Source organism: Rhinatrema bivittatum, chromosome 11 (assembly GCF_901001135.1).
Source record: "Rhinatrema bivittatum chromosome 11, aRhiBiv1.1, whole genome shotgun sequence".
Classification (NCBI taxonomy): Eukaryota; Metazoa; Chordata; class Amphibia; order Gymnophiona; family Rhinatrematidae; genus Rhinatrema; species Rhinatrema bivittatum.
In genome coordinates, this window is record NC_042625.1 from 25,785,729 (window position 1) to 25,808,771 (window position 23,043).

General features: G+C 42.6%; 1 protein-coding gene across 4 annotated transcripts in view; it reads left to right on the forward strand.

Moving 5' to 3' along the window:
• The first annotated feature begins 736 nt into the window (after window positions 1–736).
• TRAFD1 (TRAF-type zinc finger domain containing 1) overlaps window positions 737–23,043 on the forward strand; it is a 128,819-nt gene continuing 106,512 nt past the window's right edge. Inside the window, exons 1-5 of one of the 4 annotated variants that reach the window (XM_029619662.1) lie at window positions 737–965; window positions 1,908–1,963; window positions 2,847–2,982; window positions 3,090–3,143; window positions 6,367–6,781. In XM_029619662.1, coding sequence (XP_029475522.1) covers window positions 1,920–1,963; window positions 2,847–2,982; window positions 3,090–3,143; window positions 6,367–6,781 — 649 coding nt within the window. In that variant the 5' untranslated portion in view covers window positions 737–965; window positions 1,908–1,919. Of the gene's footprint in view, window positions 966–998; window positions 1,148–1,907; window positions 1,964–2,846; window positions 2,983–3,089; window positions 3,144–6,366; window positions 6,782–23,043 lie in introns of those variants that run through there. The other 3 variants (XM_029619661.1, XM_029619663.1, XM_029619664.1) reach the window with 3 other exon arrangements.

The window sequence follows — 23,043 nt, forward strand, 5'->3', positions numbered from 1 at the left end:
GCCTGTCATGCCCCACTCTATTCATGCTAATCTATTAGCTCATGCAAACCTATCTCCTCTCCCTTCAGTTTCCACATCTGCCCTTCAGAGTGCAGTAACATTTGTAAAATACCTTTCAGATTCTTGTCATTAAGCAATTCATGTTACAGCTCCCTTAGGTTTGTTTTCATTCACAGGGGTATTTATCATTCCTCACAGTCTTGCAATATTGAAAATAAGGGAAAGGTTTGGAATTGTTCCAGAGTCTCTCGTTTCTTAGATTACAATGGAACATAAGGCCAGAAGTCTAGCTAACTTGTTTTAATTCAGAAAGGACCACATTTCAGTACATTGTAATTGTTTGGTACGCAAAAATCAATTTGAAAAGTAAAACCCTAACAATCGTTTGCCTTGAATATAGGGCCTTATTTTATAGTAAAATAGATCTGTCAAGGTGACTGGAGGACATCGGGCCTTTTAAACCAACCTTCTGCATATAGCGCACAATATCTCATCGCATTGTCTGCAGTGTTACCCGTTCCCTCTATATAAATGCAACCCCAGGGAGTTCATCCTTAAACCCCTTCGGGGATAGACCCTCGGTGCAAAAAAAACAAAACAAAACACAGCTTGCAGTCAGCTAGACAACAAGCCAGCAGACCCGCACATGCGCACATAGCAAAAGGCGCCCGGACCGGAACCAGCAACCGCGCAAGCAAGAGGCCACTTAGCAGATAGCAGCCGATGAGCTCCGGGTTAGCCAATCGGCAAAGAGAGGCGGGGGCACGTACAACAGCGCTGTGACTGATCGGCGACGCCGCCAATGGCAGGGGAGAGTTGCTGGGCCGCGGCAGTTGCCGGAAAGTGACAGTTTGTGGCGTTTGGCTGTTGTCGCCGCCGCCGGCACTTGGACGGGATACTCTTGCGGACGGTTGATATTTCCCGCGCCGGGGTGGGAGGAGGCGCTCCTTCAGGTTTGTTGCCTGGTGTGTTGGACTTCCCCCTACTTTCGGGAGACTCCCTTTCTTCCTTCCTTCGGTGGCTTTGCTGCTGAGCCCAGCCTTGGTGGGTTGGCACTCGGGAGCTGCAGAGTCTGGCTTTCCCGGTTTCCGCCTTCGCGTTTTAGGAAAGCTATTTGCAGCCTCAAACTTGACCTCACTCTTTGTAGGTATAAAGAAAAGAATGTTTCTAGCCTTTTATTCCCGAAGGGGTTTATTTTCAGTGGGGGAGGGGTTCTCGGGATCTGTTCCCTCTCTCATACTGATTGGGGGAGGGGTGAGAAGGCCGAGCATCAGCTGGAGGAAGAAACCGGGCCAAGGGGTGGTCCTGGAGGACCTTGGATTCTCTTGTTATCCCCGTAACTTTTTATTGGACCAGAGGTGGCGATGACCATCAACTTTGTCCCAGCAAAGCTCACGCAATAAACCGTTTTATGGTTTTTTTTTTGGATAATTCATAGGTTGGGACAAAAAAGTATCGCAACCAGTAAATTGTTCTTTAAATGAAGCATTGGCTACTTTTTCTACTATTTATTGTGTTCATTAACTGGCTGATAGAGAAATGCGGGTTGCACGTCCAACATACCCTAGTGATTGTGTTTACCAGTTATGGCATAAACGTAAATAGACGGAAGCTGAATGTTGTGATGTACTTTCTAGTATACACTTATGCATTTAAAATAGGCGGACCATAGAGAAGTTGTTATAGATTAAGAAACTACAGATTATTTTTGCTATTAGAAGTTAGATAATCTCTTTTTTGTTTAGGCGTTCTTTAATATTAGGTTTTATTTTGTTTGAATATTGATATTTTGTGCGCTCACAAGTTTCATTGATAGCAATTAGTTCCCTTTAGACACTGAGTCTAATGTATTAGGTTTATTTATTTATTTGTTTTTATGAAAGTGAAACTGATTTTTCAATTTATAGAAGTGCTTAAAGATGGCTGCTGCTGCTGAGAAAGAAACCCAGTTATGTGGAAATTGGTAAGTAATAAAACTGACCAACTTGTATATTTGGGGTGTCATGACTATAAGCTTAATATTTTTTTTTAGAAAAGTTTATAAAGAGATACTGTTAAGTAATAGAAAATGTTATCTGAAACTAGTTGTTAGACAAATTAAGATGAACCTGCTGAAACTGAAAATGAAACTACTGAGAAGTTTATAAAACAAACAATGTTTAACAAAGAGAGGAAACCACAGTAAGGCTTTTGAATGTATACGTTTTACTAGAAGACTTGATATCTGTGCTCATTAAGAATTTTTCAGAATAAGCACAGAACTATTTACTCCACCTTCCCTTATGAGTTGTCTTCATTGTGGGATGATTCATATCTTTCTGGTTAGCTTCCAAATCGTCTATACAAAAGATTTGTGGCAGGTGAAGAAAACTGAATTGGAACCCTAAGGGTTTTTTTCTTATGATCTTTCATCTAGATGTGTTGAAATCATATTCCCAGCATATGCAAATCACATTCAACAGCATTTTCATGGAGTGTCTGTAGTGCCATACTGCTGTGGGTCTATCATTTATTATTTGTGGGGGAAGTGTGTGCGTATTGGGAAGTAAATTACTGCTGCTATGTATGTCAGAATGTCAATCTATACATCTATTAATATTAATTACTGCTCACTTTCAAGTTAACAGGAAAGTTGCTGTGCCCAGTTGTTCTCTTGTCCTTTAGTTCATTAACTTAATGCAGGTTTCAGTTTCTAACCAGTGTGCATCTTAGCAGGATTTTTGGTAGCAAATGTTGCAGGCAAGTTGTTGATGGAGAATAAAGGTGGTCTATTTGTTTCTGATGCAGAACTGTTTTTGCATTCCTGTGCCTTCATTGTGTGTATTATTATTATGATTCTTTTCTAGCAAAAAAGATATTCCTATGGCTAATTTTACTATTCATGAGATTCACTGCAGAAGAAATATTGCTGTATGTCAGAACTGCATGGAACCAGTCCCTAAATCAGAAATGGAAGACCACATTGAATCAGAACATGCTCAAGTAGAGTATCAAACATATTTCATATCACATATGTATGCTCCCCAATTCTTTACTAACTGTATTTATTTAACTTCACTTGTATTATACAATATTTTTCTTTTTTATAGATTACTTGCAAGTGTGGTATGAAGTTTGAAAAAAATCACTTAGAGAAACATGAGGTTGGTGTGTTGTAGTGTTTTCCATCCTTGTAAAATATTTTGTATATCTAACGGACACGAGTGTATTAAATCTTTAAGAATTATGCTTTATTCTTCCTTGTCTGCTCATTCCATGTTAAAACTGATCTCCAAATAAGACAATACTTGAGTGTAACTTTCCCTTAGAAATGAGGATTTTATCTTTAAATCCTGTTAGTGTTGGCTATGGTACTGCTATTGTATAATGTCTCACTCCCTCTTAGCTCCTCCCCTGAGTCTGTTTGTTTTTAAGCCTTGGTCCCAGCTGGCATTGCACTATGCAACCAGAGAAGCTAAGAGGATGGTTATATTTTTGTATATCATTTTTTAACCCTTTGAACCCATTGTCCCTGAATTCAGGGATGGCCTAATATCAATATCAACACCCATTACCCCGGTAAACCGGTATAATCACATACTGAATAACCAATGCTAATATTTAAAAATAGCACAGTGACAAAATTATTGGTTTTCCCGAGGAAATCAGGGTTGACTGGTTTATCACCATAGGAACCTAGTGTTCAAAGTTAAATGATTCTTGTTTTGGGCTTTCACTAATAGGTTTCTATGGATTTTGCTCTGTGCAGACAAATGTCTTTGTGCTGGGTGCACTCTGTTTCTGAAACCCATCTGAATCAATCAGTTCTGCCAGAGTTGACTAAAACCACCTTGTTTGAAACCTAGGGAATTTCTTTAGTTCAGCATTATGCATTAGTGCCAGTGAAGACAATATTGCAGTACAAGCACTAAAAACCTCTTCTTATGGACTGGGCAATTGTTTGCCATAGTTTTGTGAAATAATTCTTTATATTAAAAGCTAATGATTACAAAAAATTTTTTTACAAAGAAAACAGACTTGGGCCATTTACAAGCAATTCCACAGCATGGCTTAGATGGGGTGGATGTGTCTTGCTTATTTTTAGTGGGTTTGGGCTTGTCAGGTTGTTTGGAGTGGGTGAGAGGGGGCCTGGTTGAGGAAGTTTGGGTTGATAATTATGAAGATTATTGCATGTGATGCCTATTTTGTATTTATATGCCTTTTAATGCGCTTTATATATATATATTTTTTTTTTCTTTTTTTGACTGTAAGGTGCTTTGGGCAGTTTTGCTAGACTGAGAGGATGGGATGTTAAATAGAACATTTGGACTTTTTATAGTATTTCTTTCTGTAGCTAATAATGAGGATGGTGTACCAACTCTGGATACTATTGTTGGTAAAGCGTATCATAAGCAGTCTGACAGTCTTTACTTCTTGGAACAAGCTGCTGAAACATGTCCCCAGCTTCATGTTCTGCCTTGGTTATGCAGTATTTGAGGGGGGAAATGTAAACTGATCAGAAATGGGATAAATAGTCAAGGATATGCTTATCCATAGGTCTATGTTTTTACAACAGTAATTTAGCAGAAGAATGGCCTTCTGTTTTAATTACATTTCTTTTAGACACAAGAACAGGGAAAAAGGGGCTCTTATAATATAAAGATGCAGTGAAGAGAAGCAAATCACCTGGGTTCTGAAAGAATTAAAAAAATGACCTATTACAAGTAATTTGTAACCTATCACTAAAATCATCCGCTGTACCTGAAGACTGGAAGGTGGCCAATGTAACCCTGATATTTAAAAAGGGCTCCAGAGATGATCTGGGAACTATAGACCTGTGAGCCTGCCTTCAGTGCCGGTAAAAATCCATGGAAACTATTATAAAGAATAAAATCACAGAATATATAGACATTTAATGGGACAGCAGCCAGCATGTATTACCCAAGGGGTAGTCTTGCCTCACAAATCTGCTACATTATTATTATTATTATTTTTAAATTTATTTTTTAAATTTTTTTTTATTATTTTTTTTTTGAAGGAGTGAATAAGCATGTGGATACAGGTGAACTGGTAGATGTGGTGTATTTGGATTTTCAGAGGACGTTTGACGATGTCTCTCATGAGAGGCTTCTAAAAAATCTAAAAAGTCTTGGGATAGGAGGCAATGTCCTTTTGTGGCTTGCAAACTGGTTAAAAGACAAACTGGGTAGGATTAAATGGTCAGTTTTCACAGTGGGAAAAGGTAAACAGTGGAATGCCTCATGGAATCTGTACTTGGACCAATGCTTTTTAATATATTTATAGCTGATCTGGAAAGAGGTGCAATGAGTGAGGTGAACAAATTTGCAGATGACACAAAATTATTCAGAGTAGTAAAATCACAAGTGGATTGTGATAAATTGCAGGAGGACCTTGCAAGACTAGAAGACTGGGTGTCCATATGGTAGGTGAAATATAATGTGGACAAGTGCAAAGTGATGCATATAGGAAAAAATAATTCATGCTGTAGCTACTCTGTTAGGTTCCATTTTAGGAGTTACTACCCAGGAAAAAAATCTGGGTGTCATAGTTATTACATCTAAATTGTTGGCTTAGTACGCTGAGGTGGTTTAAAAAAAAAAAAAAAAAAAAAAAGCAAACTGTTAGGAATTATTAGGAAGGGAATGGCAAATGGAGGATGTCAATGCCTCTGTTTCGCTCAATGGTTAGACCGCACCTTGAATATTGTGTGCAATTTTGGTTGCTGCATCTCAGAAAAGATGTAGTTGCACTGGTGAAAGTATAGAGACGAGCAATCAAAATGGTAAAGAGGGTGGAACAGCTCCCCTTATGCAGAAAGGCCAAAGAGGTTAGGGCTGTTAAGCTTGGAGAAGAAATGGTTGAGAGGGGATATGATAGAGGTCTACAAAATCATGAAAGGACTTGAATGGGTAAATATGAAATGATTGTCTTACTCTTTCATATAATACAAGGATTAGGGGGCACCCCATGAAGTTAGCAAGTAGCACATTTAAAATCTGAGAATTTTTTAACTCTGTGCACAATCAAGCTCTGGAATTAATTGCCAGAGGATGTGGTTAAGGCAACTAGTATAGTTGGGTTTAAAAAAGGTTTGGATAAGTTCCTGAAGGAGAAGTCCATAAATTGCCACTGCTTGTTTCTGGCATTAGTAGCATGCGATCTATTTAATGTTTGGGTACTTGCCAGGTACTTGTGCCTTGGATTGTCCTCTGAGACAGGATGACATATCTTATGTTCTAAGAAGTTTCCTGTTGGACTTTCCCTTTAAAAAAATGTACAAGACATTTATAAAAAATCTGTGTTTAATTGTGATATTAAATTCTGTAGCTTTATTTCTGCTTAATCAACAATTCTTTTTTTTCTCAGACACTGGAGTGCCATTTGCGCCTTGTAAACTGCCAGTACTGTGAACTTGAGCTTGCATTCAACAAAGTTGAAGACCATGAGGATTACTGTGGTACTCGGACTGAAGTATGCAATGGGTGTGGTCGCAATATAATGGTGAAAGAGTCAAAGGCACATCCCCAGGTTTGTGGGAAAGATGGAGACAAAAAAAACAGAGACAGACCAAGGCCACCTTATAGCTATGTGAATGATGATGGAACTTGGTTTGAATCCCGAGCCCTACTGAATTTTCTGCCTAGGGAAGACTATGGACCTCATCTGCCAAGGATACCCAGACAACTGGAGAGTAGGTTCTACACCAATTTTGGTTTAGATGAAGCATTCGAGGGATCAAACAGAAGGAGGTCACAAATCATGCAAGTTGATCAAAATCAAGGTAAAATGTTGACAAAACAGGCGGAAGCTCATTGTGGATTTTTAAGTCATGACTCTTGAATCGGGGTATCAGCTTTGGTTACCTCAGATATCTTGGTTGTTATACAAGACTTTTTGTGTGTAGTTTTTATTTATTTTTTTTTATCAAAGAAAACCTTTGGTCTGCCTTAATAGAGGATAGTTGTTTTCTTTGCCTTGGCAAACTATATAGTTATGATTGTTTTGCAACACACATTTTTCTTGAGCAAATCTGCTTTGGGCTTAGAAACTAATCTGGTTAATAAAACTACTGTTCCCTGTACGTACCAGGATCAGTCCAGACTGCTGGGTTATACCTCCCCTCCAGCAGATGGAGTCAGAGAAAAGCTGAAAAGCACCCCCTAGATATACCGGTGTGCCACCTGCGATCCCTCAGTATTTTCTCTGACTCCAGCAGATTGAGAGGCATAACCTGCAGTCCTGATCCATTCTAAATTCTGCTTTTGTTATCCAGGTTTTTATCTCTATTGATATTGAAGTAACCCTGACTAGATCAATTAGTTGGTTCTTTTCTTCTTTATATAAAAAAAAAAAAGGGTTCTCAGCACAGCGAGTTGGCAGGATTGCAGGCAGGCTGGAAGGGCATTGCCCTCTGAACGGTTACCCGGAGCTAGGTAGTCCCAGTGGACAAGGGGGAGAGATTACCGGTGGGCTGGTCACCCTCCCCCCACATTTCCAGTATTCCAGAGGGTTACCTCTGAAGGGGGCTTATAGAGGAGAGGCAGCTTTGTTGGTCTGACAAAAAAAAAGTAAAGTATCTGTGCTCTGCGGCAGCGTGAGTCCTGTTGGTGACAGGCAGCGTGTTCTTTGCTCTCATCCCGGCCTGTCTTAATTCGGTCCCGGGACTCCGGAGGGGGTGGCTGGTTCACCCGGCGTGTCGTTTCTGAAGGCAGCCCTTACCTTTTCTTTTGGCGCGCTTTCCTGCTGTTTGTCTTGCCGCCCAGTGATGCCGCGTTCTTCGGCCTGCAGGGGGTGCGGGGGCGCGACTCTCCTGAGAGGGTCTCTGCTCCCGATGTATTCCCGGGGGCGAGGGACCATCTCGGGGGCCGAGCGCTGCCCGCAGATCATCTCCTGCGGCTTCTTCGGTGCAACCGCGGCGAGTTGCTGAGCCCCGGTCGACAGCCCCGCCTCCCCTGGGGAAGGAGGTGGCGGCCATTTTGAGCACATTGCAGTCAGACGCGTCAGCATCGGAGGAGGAGGAAGAATTCCCCCCCCCCCCGCGCTGAGCCCACAGAGCACGCCCGATAGTGAGACTCCTCGGCCCCCCCCCCTCCTGACCCGCGGGGGCACATTTTAAAAGGTAATTTCCCTTTTCCTCGCAGTTTGTGCTACTCATGCACAAAGCCTTTTTGGAGGCAGAGGCGGGTTGGGAGGGGGCTGGTCCCTCTCCTCCCAAGATTCCCAGGACACAGGATCAGGGGAGAGAGGGGGCACGGGATCCTCGCCCACAGGGGGTCGCGGGGAGTACGGAGGCGCCAGATCCCGGCACGGGCACGCCAGTCACAGCCGGGGGTGGCGATTTGGACGGGCAGGTGTCCGTGGAGTGGGATGACACCCAGGTGCTGCGTTTATTTGGGAAGGATGAGTTGAACTTTTTGATACAGCATGTTTTGAAGGAGCTGGAACTCCCGGCTCCATACCAGGAAGCGGACACATCCACGGGGGATCCAGCGCTGGCGGGCCTTCGGGACCCCCCCGCAAACTTTCCCTTTTCATCCCAAATTGTTTCTTCTGAGTCCTTGGATCTTCTCAAGAGTCCCTTGGTGGATTCGGCGGTCACGGCCGTGATAAAGCATACTACCATCCATGTGACAAGGGGGTATTGCATTGAAGGATCTCCAGGACCGAAAGTTGGAGATCTTATTGAAGCGTATTTTTGAGGTTGCAGCCTTAGGTGTCCGGGCGGCGGTCTGTAGCAGCCTCGTGCATAGGGCCACACTTCGCTGGGTTCAGCAGTTACTCACAGCCCAGGACCTTCCGCCAGGCGAGGCGGAACAGGCCAACTGCATGGAGGCTGCGGTTGCTTACACGGCGGATGCCTTATATGATCTACTGCGGACTTCAGCCCGTACTATGTCCTCTGCGGTAGCCGCCAGGCGGTTGCTTTGGCTCCGTTACTGGGCTGCAGACGCTTCCTCTAAGTCACGTTTGGGTTCTTTTCCTATCAGGGGAAAGTTGTTGTTTGCCGAGCTGGATCAACTCATCAAGGACTTGGGGGACAACAAGGTGTATAAGTTGCCCGAGGATAAGCCCAGTCAGTCTCGATCTTTCGGGAATTCCAAAGGTCGGTTTCGTGGCCAGCGCCGGTTCCGTATGGGGAGCGGTGGAGCCTTTCCCCAGAAACAGCAGGCATCGAGGTCACAATCTTGGACTACTTCCTTTCGTGGCAGACGGCCTCAGCGGTCGGGATCCTCGCAGGCCTTTACCCCCACCAAAACTGCCCAATGAAGGCGCGCAGACCCAGTCCTGTCTTCCGCACATCGGGGGGCGGCTGTCCCTATTTCGGGAGGAATGGGTCAAGATAATCTCGGACCAGTGGGTCCTCGACGTTGTAAGCCACGGTTACGTGTTGGATTTTGCTCGTCCCCTCCGAGATCTTTTTCTGATGTCCCCATGTGGTCCTCCGGAGAAGCAGGTAGCCATAGTGCAAACTTTGGACCGACTGGGGGCGGTGGTTCCAGTTCCGCCGGCCGAACGTCGAACTGGCCGGTATTCCATTTACTTCGTAGTTCCGAAGAAGGAAGATACGTTTCGACCGATTTTGGATTTAAAGCGGGTCAACAGGGCCTTGCGCGTTCCTCATTTTCGCATGGAGATGCTGCGGTCTGTTATTGCGGCCGTCCACAAGGGAGAATTTTTGGCTGCTTTAGATCTGAGGCGTATCTCCACATTGGGATCCAGGAGCATCATCAGAATTTCCTGAGGTTCATGGTGTTGGGGGATCATTGCCAGTTTTGTGCCCTTCCGTTTGGGTTGGCGACTGCCCCCAGGGTCTTCACCAAGGTTCTGGTGGTCTTCGCAGCCTTTCTACGCCGTCAGGGGATACTGGTACATCCCTATCTCGACGATTGGCTCATCAGGGCCAAGTCGGAAGTGCTGTGCAGGCGGGCGGTCCGGTTAGTGGTGGAGCAGCTGCAGAAGCTAGGTTGGGTGGTCAACTTCGCGAAGAGCCAGTTGGAGCCGTCCCAACAGTTGGAGTTTCTGGGAGCCCGGTTCGATACTTCGCTGGGCAAAGTGTACCTGCCCCATCAGTGGATGTTCAATCTGGCGCAGGTGCGAAACTTGTTGGACCTACCGAGGCCTACAACCTGGGATTATTTACAAGTCATTGGACATATGGCGTCCACTTTGGAGATGGTACCATGGGCCTTTGCACATATGCAGCCTTTACAAAGAACGCTTCTTTCTCGATGGGATCCCAGGTCCGAGGATTACGACATGTTACAATTACTGGAACCGGCCTGGTCCAGCCTCACTTGGTGGTTAATCCCAGACCATCTTCTGCAGGGGGTGGACTTAGAACCTCCACCTTGGATCGTGGTGACGACGGATGCCAGTCTATCCGGCTGGGGAGCTGTGTGTCAGTCCCGAGCAGTGCAGGGGACGTGGTCTCCGCGTCAGGCCACCTGGTCCATCAATCGCCTGGAGACCAGGGCGGTACATCTAGGCTTGCGTCAACTATTCCCGATGGTTCACGGTCGGGCGGTACGCATCCTATCTGACAATGCGACTACGGTCGCATATATAAACCGACAGGAAGGCACAAGAAGTCGTCCGGTGGCGACCGAAGCGTCATGGTTGATGGCCTGGGCGGAACGACATTTATCCCGCTTCGCGGCCACTCATATTGCAGGCGTAGACAACTTTCAGGTGGATTATCTCAGTTGGCAGCACCTAGATCCAGGAGAGTGGGAGCTGTCTGACGAGGCGCTGTGTCTCATCACTCAGCAATGCGGGGTTCCGCACTTGGACTTGATGGCAACTCGGCTAAATGCCAAGGCGGTGCGTTTCTTCAGCCAGAGGAGAGAGCACGGATCAGAGTGGGTGGATGCACTCGTGCTCCCGTGGCCCGCTCAGTTCTTCTTTACGTGTTTCCCCCGTGGCCCCTAGTGGGAAAGGTGTTGAGGTGCATAGAATCCCATCGGGGTCTGGTGATTCTTGTGGCTCTGGAGTGGCCAAGGCGCCCGTGGTTCGTGGATCTTGTCAATCTGGCAGTGGACGGGCCGTTGCGTCTAGGTCATCTCCCGAATCTTCTTCGCCAGGGTCCGGTATTTTTCGATCTGGCGGATCACTTGTATTTTGTCTGGCGGCCTGGCTTATGAGCGGAGGCAGTTAAGAAAGAAAGAGGTTATCCGGAAGCGGTTATTGCTACCCTCCTCAGGGCGCGCATATCCTCCACTACTCTTACCTATGCGAGAGTGTGGAGGGTCTTCGATTCCTGGTGTAATGAGTTAAGGATTTCACCACGGCAAACTTCTGTATCGGACATTTTGACTTTTTACAGACCAGTTTCAAGAAGGGCTTGTCCTATAATTCTCTTAGGGTGCAGGTGGCGGCCCTAGGCTGCCTGAGGGACAAGATTGAAGGTTTCTCTCTTGCATGTCATCCCGATGGTGTGCGTTTTTTGCGGGGAGTTAGGAATTTGCGTCCCCCGGTGAGGCTTCCATGTCCTTCCTGGAGCTTGAAATTGGTTCTGCATGCTCTCTGCACTGCCCCCTTCGAGCCTATCAAGAGATCCACCTTGAAGGATTTGACTCTCAAGGCAGTTTTTCTAGTAGCCATTTCGTCGGTGTGTCGTGTTTCGGAGCTTCAGGCTCTTTCGTGCAGGGAACCGTTCTTGCGTATCTCTGAGTCAGGAGTATCTTTGCGCACAGTTCTTCCTTCTTGCCCAAGGTGGTCTCGGCCTTTCATGTCAATCAGATGGTAGAATTGCCCTCCTTCTCGGAGGAGGAGCCGCCAGACTTCTCAAGGAAGGGACTTGAGGCGTTTGGACGTTCGAGTACTTCTGCGGTACTTAGAGGTAACTAATGAGTTTCGAAGTTCGGATCACTTGTTTGTGTTGTGGAATGGACCAAAGAAGGGTCTTCAGGCATCCAAGAAAACTATCGCTCGCTGGTTGAAAACCGCGATTGCGTCCGCATACATTGGCTGCGGGAAGGCTGTTCCGGAGGGGCTTAAGGCTCATTCTCTGCGCTCTCAGGCGGCTTCGTGGGCTGAAAGCCAGTTTGTGTCTTCCCAGGAGATTTGCAGGGCGGCCACTTGGAAATCCTTGCATACGTTTGCTAGGCATTATCACTTGGATGTTCGTGGTCCGTCGGCGGAGTCCTTTGGGAGCAGTGTGATTCGAGCGGGACTCTCGGGGTCCCACCCCATTTAAGGGGGCTCGGGTACATCCCAGCAGTCTGGACTGATCCTGGTTTGTACAGGGAAAGGAAAATTAGTTTCTTACCTGATAATTTTCGTTCCTGTAGTACCAAGGATCAGTCCAGACGCCCGCCCAGTTCGTTTTCGGGAGAGTCCGCTCGTAATTCTATCTGTGGTCTTGGTTTTTTCGCAGCGTTCTACATTTTACATGTTATGGGGATACGTGTTGCTGCATCTTCTACGGTAAGTTGTTCTCAGTTTTGTTCCTATTTTAATACAGAGGGGGACACGTTCGGTCCTGTCCTTAGAGCGATGTTACTACTTGATCTGGTCAGTGGTTGAGTTAATTAGGTTATTTATTTAGCGGAGGTGTTTGTTTAATTCCTTCTGCTTTGATATCTAATATACTGAGGGATCGCAGGTGGCACACCAGTATATCTAGGGGGCGCTTTTCAGCTTTTCTCTGACTCCATCTGCTGGAGGGGAGGCATAACCCAGCAGTCTGGACTGATCCTTGGTACTACAGGAACGAAAATTATCAGGTAAGAAACTAATTTTCCTTTGAGAATTAATTGCATTGTTAAGAATTGTAATGGTTGTAGGTTTTTGCCTTCACATGCTGTAAAGGAGGCTGTCATAAGAGACTCTTCATATAATAAGGCTTATTTAAAGTCTAGTGAGTGTTTTGATATTGTCCTAGCCTTGATTTGTATTTGCTTCTACTTTAAAGCAGTATGTCACACTAGATGACTAAATACTTACTAAGCTTAAGTTCTTCCCCATGGGTGTATAGTATTATATGCACTCTAAGAGGGTAATTTTCAAACAGTTCGCAGAGGGGGCAAAGCACCTTCAGAATTTAGCCCAAATTTTCAAAGTGAACATGCACATAAGTCCAACTTGAAAATTCACAGGTTGTCCCAGTACATGTGTACACACATACACTGGAAGTTACACCTGTTCCAGAACAGATGTAATTTGCTGCATGTATATTCGTGTAATTTTCATAAAAAAAATCATGGTGTCAATTGCCCTTCAACTTACTTTAGTCATCTTTTAGTTGAGAGAATTAGGTTCAGAATTAGGTTCAGAGGTGATCATTTCTGAGGTGAGTAAAAATGAAATTTCTCTTTACATGACTGTGAAGGTGAAATTTTATATTTCTGTTAATTTCCTTTCCTTTAGTCATAAGAACATACGTGTGGGATGCGTCCTCCAGCCAGCAGATGGAGGCAGAGACAAAAATTCAAGAGCTGACTTCACTTTTTTTTTTTTTTTTAAAAAGTCTGGTGTTGCTTCAGTTCATCAGTATGCTATGCAGAAGCTAGAAAACAACCTAGAACCATTGTTAGTTCTGGTTCACCAATTAACTTTTATAACAAGAATTTTCTTCCATTGCTGTATCTCATTTTTGGGTACTGGGCCTTGGACCGGAATACCAGTCTCAAGTTTGTACTCAGGGCGGCCGCATTTACAATGGGCAACCTTGCTTTTGCTGTTGGCTCTCCTGAATATATGGTTCCCCTGGAACTACAGAGAGAAGAAGAAAGGACGCTATGACACAAGAATAATTTTGTAATCAAACCGCAAAGGTCAGAGACTGAGGATACCATCTGCTCCCCTCTCCCTGAGTTGTATTTCTTGTTTGGCAACAGTCTGTCCGAATTTATTTATTTATTTTTAGCTTTTATATACCGATCTTCTTGCATTGGATACAAATCAAACCGGTTTACAATGAACAGTAAGAACTTGCCGGTGGGCTTTACAAAGAACAAGATACAACTAAGCAAAAACTTTAAATAACATAGTGTGCAACTTAGGTAACAATTTAAAACTTAAATAATAATTTAAACGACTTAAATAATAATTTAAACAGATTGAAATCACATAGCAAAACATATATACAAGCGGTCGATTCAAGTACTTGGGCTAGGTTGAATAAAAGGGAGAGAGGAAGAGGATGTGGTACCAAGGGCTTGCAAAGGACAGAGGGAGTCTGTGGATCTCAAATGGGGAAATGTGGGATTAGGGTGAGGAAGAGCGAGTTTGAGAGCGCATAGTGTCAAGTCAAACTGTTAGGGAGAATGGGCTGGGTGAGAAATAAGGTGAGAATATGATTGGTTAATATGCGGGATCTGGAAACGCTAGTTTGAATAACCAAGTTTTGAGTTTTTTCTTGAAAGAAATTTGGCAGGGGTCCTGTCGGAGGTCAGGTGGGAGAGTGTTCCATTGTTTAGGACCTGCTGTGGATAGGGCTCTGTTCCTTAGAGATGTTTTAGCTTGAGGAACGAAAAGAGTGCCTTGGTATGCACTTCTAATCGGTCTGGAGGAGTTGTTAGGGTGAAGCTGGAAGGTGAGCTCAATAGGTGCTAAGTTGTGTAGGGTTTTGTGCATGGTGGTCAGAACTTTGTAGAGGATTCTATATTTAATAGGGAGCCAGTGGAGGTTGTAGAGGATTGGCGTGATGTGATCCCTCTTTTTTGAGTTTGTTAGGATCCTGGCGGCTGAGTTCAGTAACATCTGGAGAGGCTTGATGGTGACAGCAGGGAGACCAAGCAGCAACGAATTGCAGTAATCTACTTTTGTGAGGATAATTGCTTGCAGAACTAGGCGAAAATCATATGCGTGCAGAAGAGGTTTAAGCTTTTTCAGCACTTGTAATTTGAAAAAGCACTCCTTAGCCGTATTGTTGACAAATCTTTTGAGGTCCAGCTTGTTGTCCAAGAGCACGCCTAGGTCTCTTACATGCGACGTGCTTTTGAGGTTGTCCGGATCTTATCTAAAGGCATGTATGCGACTATAACTATCTTCCTATCTAAGAGTCCACTTGGCCCTCTTTTTTTTTTTTTTTTTTTTTTGACTGCTGTTTTCCTCTTGGACTGGTCTATTGCCTGTTAATTTCCTTTTCTTTAGTTGTAAGTTTAAATTTCACCTTCCTTCACGACTTCAGACCAGCCCATACATGTGGGATGTACCAGAGTAGTCCCTATTCCAGATGGGAGTCACTTAGAGTTGCTTCCAGGATTCTTGTATTAGATGCTGTCTCCTTTTTGGTTTAAAAAAAATAAAAATTAACACCTAGTATTCTGTAAAAGTATACTGAGATGCCCTTGTAGCTGCCCTACAGATTTCTTGTAGGGTCACTGGTCTGCCCTCTGCATAAGACACTGTGAGCTTTCTCCCAGAGTCCTTTTAGGTTCATAAACCTTGGCCTTGCCTTTAATATATGCAAGCTTTCTTACTCTGTTGAACCCTTGCTGCCTTTAATGTCAGTTCCGTCTTACAGGCCTCTGTAGCCAAACACAACCATCTGCTTGAATTCCTGAACTCATTTGTGAATCTTCAGATATCTCAAAAGGAATCTTAGATCTATCTAGTGATCCGAACTCCTGCGTTTGACCTTAATCTTTAGCATTCATAAGCCCTGCAGAAAAATCTTGAAAGATGTCCCAATACTTTCAAGACAACAGGGTGGCATATTGGGCACAATTTTTTATTTTTTTAAAGGATTACCGAAGGACACCCAAAAGACAGATTTTCCCAACAAGTCCCTGAAATGCTCCTCTAATGCTTGAAAGGAAGTGATGGTAGATCTTTTCCTAAGTAAACGTTACCTACCAAGGTGGGGAGACCTCCCTCAGTGGAAGACTTGTGATCTTGCCTCCTCAGAAGAATCAGATCTAATGTGTGAGCAGGATGAGGCCGGTCTCCTTTCTCTGTTCCTTACAACAAGCCTGCATTTTATAGGAAAAATTTTCCTTGTATTGCTCTTAAGAGCTCACACATTCACTAATCCAGCATATTATTAAACTTTATGAGAGAAATAGAAATATAGTTGAAAAGCTCAATTGAACTTAATCAAATTTCGTACATCCCATATGGGGCCTGAGCCCATATTGACCTTGCCCTTCTGTAGGCATTGTTCTACTTTGGTAGAAGGACCTGAAAGAGTATCTGGACTTTTCCCTGAAATATTGTGCCTCTAACAGTGACCTCTGAGAGGGCCCTCAAACTCTAGGGCAAGCTACATGGTCAACTTCCGCATTTCTAGCAACCCTGATCCATGTCATTACCGATACCCTCTATGTAGCTTAGTCCTTACCGCACCAAGGTTGGCAAGATAGTAGTATGTTTTTTTTGGCAAGAACAATTTGCCTAAGGTGAGGGGCAACCCCTGTTTTGTGCTGCTGCTTAGTCCGCTAAGAGAACTTCATCCTAGATGGATCTTAACTGACTTACCAGGGTGCCTGAGCACTACTGGTTCTCTAACTTCATCTCTAACCATTCTAGGTCCAGCCCTAGTTCTGATTCCTTGATTGTCTAATTTGTAGCCAAAAACTTTAGCATTCTAGCTGGCTGGCTGTGGGTCCTATGTCTGGACCCGGCCCCTTTGGTACTCAACCAGGATTCCTATCCAGCTTTGGCTGGTTCTGACCATTTAATCTCTATGGTTTATGCTGACATAGCAACTTCCTGAGGGACGGTCAAGATCTGCTTCATCTAAGCAGCGAATATGAGGTCCCCCTATAAAAGACTGGGAACAAAAAATATATTTCTTAACATTCAGATAGGTGGATCCATGACCAGTGGGTTATGCACCTCTACCACAGATGGAGATGGAGCAAAGCTGAAGTCGTGGTATAAATACGCCTGCACTGACATCAGCCAGCCAGTATTCTCTATCTCCAGCAGATGGTGGACGTGCATCTCCCTACTGGGGATTGCTTTAAAAAAAAAAAAAAGAAAAAAAAAAAGGAAGTTAATTTGCCTCGTTCTCCTGTGGTGATACCTTATGGTCACTCCCTCAGTCAAGTTTTCTGAGGTGATTTATTTATTTATTCGTTTTTATATACAGTCATTCGGTTTAGCCATCACAGCAGTTTACAAAATCGAACAAAAATCAGATAAATTATACATAGTTGCAAGAAAAAACAATAACAATAGTGAAATGGTAGGTAGAGGAAGATGGTGGGGTGAAAGAGGGGGAAAAGGGAAAGATGTAAAAGGGGAAAGTTACAGTAATAGTATTAATTCATCTTAAAGGAGGGCTTCTATCATTATTTCTTATTAAATTCTGAAATTGTAATACTTAAGGTTGATGTCAGTTGTAGTTACTGTTTCTTTCTTGTTTGGGTTTGAAAGGTTGAAATGATTGTAGATGGATTGTTGATATAGATGATCATTGATGTAGACTGTATGAAAGAGGAAAGTTTTTGGGTCCTCCTTGAACTTTTTGATGTTAGATTGAGTTCTTAAATAAGGCGGTAGAGAGTTCCACTTTTTTGGGGAAGCAATGGAGAATGCTCTGTTTCTAGTAGTTGATAGTTGAGCATCTTTGGGAGGAATTTTTAGACAAGAAGTGTTATTAGATCGAAGATTTGTTTTGGTAATTTGTGGAGTGATTTTTAAACCAGTATGTTTATGATGATCAGAATGTATTAATTTGTGTGAATGATGATCAGGATCTTATAATCTATTTGAGATTTAATAGGAAGCCAATGAAGCGACATTAGTATTGGGGTGATATGAACAAATTTTTTTGTTCCTGTTAAAATTCTTGCTGCTGAATTCTGAAGAATCTGCAGAGGTTTGATGCTTGTTGATGGAAGACCAATCAGAAGAGAATTACAATAGTCTATTGAGAAAATTATGAGTTGCAAGACGGTTCTGAAATCCATTGAATTTAGGATAGGTTTTAAACATCTGAGAACTAGTAGCTTATGATATCCTTCTTTGATTTTAGTCGTTATGTGTGTATTGTAGTATAAGTTCCTATCCATGATAACTCCAAGATTTCTGGTGTGATTGACAGGGGAAATAAAGTTGATTTGATTGTTAGTGGTGAATTGAGGTGGTGGAATTAAGTAGGGTTTTCTGTTCATGATAATTCAGTTTTATCAATATTGATTATTAGTTTTAAATTTGAAAGGAGTTTCAGTGCATCGAGAATCATGGAAGTATCTTTGTATGTTTTCATCAATGGAATTTTTTATGGGAATAAGTTGTACATCATCTGCATAGAGGTTGAAGATCATCTAGTAGTTGGCAGATTAGTAAAAGGTAAATATTAAAGAGTGGCAGATGATGCAGATCCTTGTGGTACTCCCGTTTTGAGGTCAATTTTCTTTGACAGGTTATTATTGAATGAGACTTGGTAGCTCCTGTTAAGAAATGATGTGAACCATTGTAGAGTATTGTCTGCTAGGCCAATTTCTGACAATCGATCTAGAAGTATTTGATTTATAGTATCGAATGCTGCAGAGGTCAAGTAATACAAGTAAATATTGTTTTCCATTGTCAAAACCTCTTAATATGGTATCATTTAATGAAAGAAGGAGCATCTCAGTATTGAGATTTTTTCTAAAACCATATTGGTTTGGAGATAATATATTGTTTTATTCGAGGTATTCATCAAGTTGTGAGTGAACTACTTTTTCGATTATTTTGGCAATGAAGGGAAGGTTTGAAATTGGGCGGTAATTTGATAGTTCATTTGGGTGAAGGTTGGCCTTTTTTAGAATAGGTTTTATTATAGCTGATTTAAGAGAATTTGGGTATGAACCTTCAGTAAGAAGTTGATGATCTTTGTGATTGTATTTGTTATAGTAGATTCAATATTCTTTAGGCTTGTAATATGGATGCTATCTAAAGGATGGCTAGCTGGGTTCATTTTTTTGATAATTGATTAGATTTGGATAGTGGAAGCGGAGTCAAAAAGAGTCCATTTTGCTTTTGTGTTTAGAGATACGGATTGGGTGTTAACATTGAGGTTTGATTGTATTAAGTTTAAAATTTTATTGAAAAATTCTGCAAAATCATCACTGTTGTGTGAAGTACAAGTAGTTATTTTTGTGAGCTTCTGCACTATTGAGAAGAGCATTCTAGGGTTGTGATGAAATTTAATGATTTTTTTTTGAGACATAATCTTTTTTTGCATTATTGATATGCTTATATTGGGCTAGGTATGTTCGATATTTATTGAGGTGATTGGAGTTTTGTTTCGTCTCCATTCTTTTTCTTTCTTTCGAAGTTGACGTTTAGATGCTCTGATATTATTATTATTATTATTATACCATGGATTATTGTGTTTTGATGGTTTGATTAACTTAGTTATTAAGGGATTGATATTATCAGCTACTTTTTTAGTGATTGTAAACCAAGATGATACAGCTTCATCCGAATTTGAGAGATTAATATTAGTCAGTTCTGCTTGAAGAGTTTCTTGAAGGAGGTCAGTGTTTGAAAGGAGGTTGATAGGTTATTTTGTTTTGTGGGTATCGAGGAGGAGTATGGATGGTATTAGAAGATAAGGAAGCTTGGATTAGGTGGTGATCAGACCAAGGTATTTCTGTGGTGTGGGTATTGATGTTATACCAGTCATTAGTGTTGACGAATATTAGGTCAATTGTATGGCCTGCTTTGTGAGTTGGATTAACAACGATTTGTTTTAGATGTAGTGAAGCAAGTGCGTCGATGATTTGACAGGTGTTTGAGTTATTGATTAAGTTAAAGTGTATGTTGAAATCACCCAGGATTATGATTGATTTGTTAAGTGATATATTGATCATGAAATATTCAATTAAAGGTGAGCAGTTTTTTTTTCAAGTACTCCAGGCAGGCAATAGACAAGGCATATTTGAAGTTTAGGAGAATCAAATAATGAGATCTCATAATGTGTAGTAGCAATGTTTGTTGGACAGAGTGTCATCTGTAGTTCTTTTTTAGAGATAAACATTAAGCCACCTCCTTTTTTTCTTTTTCTAGGAATTGAGAATATGTTGTATCCATGGTTATTTAGTTGATTGATTAGTACCGTATCTGTGTTTTTAAGCCAGGTTTCTGTTGTTGCAATGAAGTCAGGTTTGGAGTCATAGAGCATGTCAATAAATAATGGAATTTTTTTGAGAATGGAACGTGCATTGACTAGAATGAATGAAAGAAGAAAATAATTTGAGTATTGGATGTAAATGTTATTTGGGTTGTTTGAAAGTTGTTTTTTTGAATGATGAGGATTATAAGATGTATGTTTCCTTTGGATTGGATGTTTTAAAGGAAATGTGGTGATTTTTTTTTTGGCTTTGGATTTTGCTTGCTGTGTCCATAATTCCTGAATGAAGTTCTTTTTTATTTTTGCGAATAGTTTTTTTTGTGAGAGATGACAATTTAGTTAGAGATGTAAAAGTGAGACGCTGACTGGGCAGCGCGAAGGGGCGCGCATAGGGGCTTGCTTATTTCAAATATCTCACCCGGCTCCTCCTCAGACCTCAGATGAGTACCTTGGTCTGGTAGCTGGTTTGGCCAGCGTGCACTTAGCTGTGTAAAAAAACCAAACAAAAACAGCTGAAAGACAAGTGGGTGCAGGAAGCAGAGTGTGGCAGTGAAGGTTTATGCCCTCTCCACCTATAGCCGGAGACCGACGCTGTACTCCGCAGGATCAGGGTGAGCTCTGGTTTAAAAAAAAAAATAAAAAAAATAAGGGGAGTTGATTTTTTTAATGATTCCTCTCCCTTCTGGTTTCCATGCTTGCTGCGCTGATCTGATGTCTGTTCCTGTCTCCGGGAGAGCTTGGAGACTCAAGGAGCTTGGCGGGTTGAGCAGCCTTCTGGCTTTTGCAGAGAAAACTGGCAGGCTGATGTCTGAGTATGTATACCTTATTGTCTGCTTTGCTCAAGTCTCCATCTGCTGGTAGAGGTGCATAACCCACTGGTCGTGGATCCACCTATCCTCATTAAAGAAAAGGAAATTATAAGGTAAGTAGTAATTCTCCTTAGGCACTATCTAAAACAGCATATGTTGGCATAGGACTATCTCTTGGTCTAGACTATTCTAATATCTGCTTAAAAGAGGGGCCAGCTTCCCTCCCTGTACAGGGAAGGCTAATTTCTCATTGTTCCATGAATATATGGAGTCTAAGCTAAGCCAAGGGAGGAGCCTCATTGCTGTTCTTGAGGGATCTAGGAACAAGTGTTTGATCGGTATCTGGCCATTGGACTTGGAGGGAATATGCAGGAGTACAATTGATCCTCAGGTATGCCCTTTATCCTGGGAGTCCCAGGATAAGTGAATTCCTCAATTTCACTGAAAAACCTGTAAACGACTGCCCCCACTAAATGACAAAAAATCTTTTGCTAGGCAGACAAATGCTTTGAACTTAAAAAAAAAAAAAAAAAAGTCTTTGAGACTGTTTTTGTTGTTTTTTTACTGCACTCTTATTATACAGAATTTTATTTATATGGCGTGTTGGGATCTACCTGTTGTCAGGGGCAGTGGGGTATTCAATCAAGGGTTTTTGCCATGGAGTCTCAGGAATTCTGGTCTTGAATGGAGAGAGGATTTTGCTAAGCTCCCCTCTACAAGGACCGGGCTATACTATAGTTCTCATACAATGGAGGAAAAACCAAAAGAAACTATCATAGAACCTAGATTGTACTGAACCTCCTGCGTGGGAGTACCCAAGGGCCCTACGTATGCCCCGTGGACTTTCTTGAACTTGCAAAGACCAGTGCAACATGGAGATACTAACCAATTACTCCCCATTGCTTACCTTTCCTTTTTCTAGTTCCACCAGTTGTGAATCTGTCCGAATCCCTCTATTCAGACCTCCCCTTCTCTGATCAGTGCCTGTGAGAGACTGTCGGCATAGCCTCCACTGAGGAATGCTAGCCTCAGTGCAAGAGGTCTTGAAACACCAGTGATCATACCTAGCAGCCTAGGGAGAGAGAGGAAAGGGAGGACTGTGAGACAATCCTTCCTCCTTCTGATCTAGGAGGTTTGAATCCTTTTTGTTCTGCCAGCTATGGAAACTCCCATCTGCTCTAGTATTCCACCCTGAATAACTTTTCCTTCTCGTGAGAACATGACAACTAATCAGTGGCATGTGGGTTAGCAGGCCAGAGGAGTTACTGATGCTACCTCCCATTACTTCAAATAAGGTACCTCCAAACTGATTATACTTGTTTTTTGGGCAGCTTTTATAATTGTTTGCCAGTGCTCCAGCTTGGTTTGATTTTACCAGCTTCTCTACGTAGCCTCCTTACTGCACAGGAAAATAAGTATCTGCCTTGCTTGCCTTTAATTAATAAATATATATATATATATATATATACTCCTTCCTAATATATATGAATGTCTTATTGGCAGCTGCTTAGCACTTGGAATAATGCAGCCTAAACATATAAGAAAATTATCTATCTCTACAATCCTCTTATCTACACACAAATACATATCTCTAGATGAAACCCCACCCCCCACTTTTTTTTATATAAGGTACTGAACCTTCTAAAAACTGGCAAGGAGCTGGAGTAAGAAGAGCACTAGAATTTATAATTCACAACCAGTTTTCAGGATTATAACCTGTTATTCTGCATTTGAGTCCAGCCAAGGGGAGTTACTAGAATACAAGGGAAATAGCCAGCTGCACAGCCTGGTCATTAGAGCTTCTGCAGCTCCTAATTGACCTTGCCTGCCTCTTGGCCACACACCCTCAAGAAATTTATTATTCCAATCACTGAGCATTGCTACCTTTCCCTGAAGGCAGCTCCCAAAGTTAAATGAATATGATAGCCAAGGCAAAACATTCCGACATTTTCTCATATATTAGCTGACATGCTGATTTCCTCAGCCTTATTTGTTAGTGTCATCATCATCAATTTCTGCTCCTACCAGAGGCAAATGACTTTGTGCCTGCTGTCCTGGGAGCCCACTCAACCAGGGAAATCAGCGCTTTGTGCCTGACACCCTTGGGAGTCTGTTGCCAACGCATGCTTAGGGTCTCAGATCCTGCTTCTTCTTGGCATCCCCTTATAAAATACAATTCCGTCTGAGTTCTCCCACACTAAGTTGGGGAAAAGGGAACCTTGC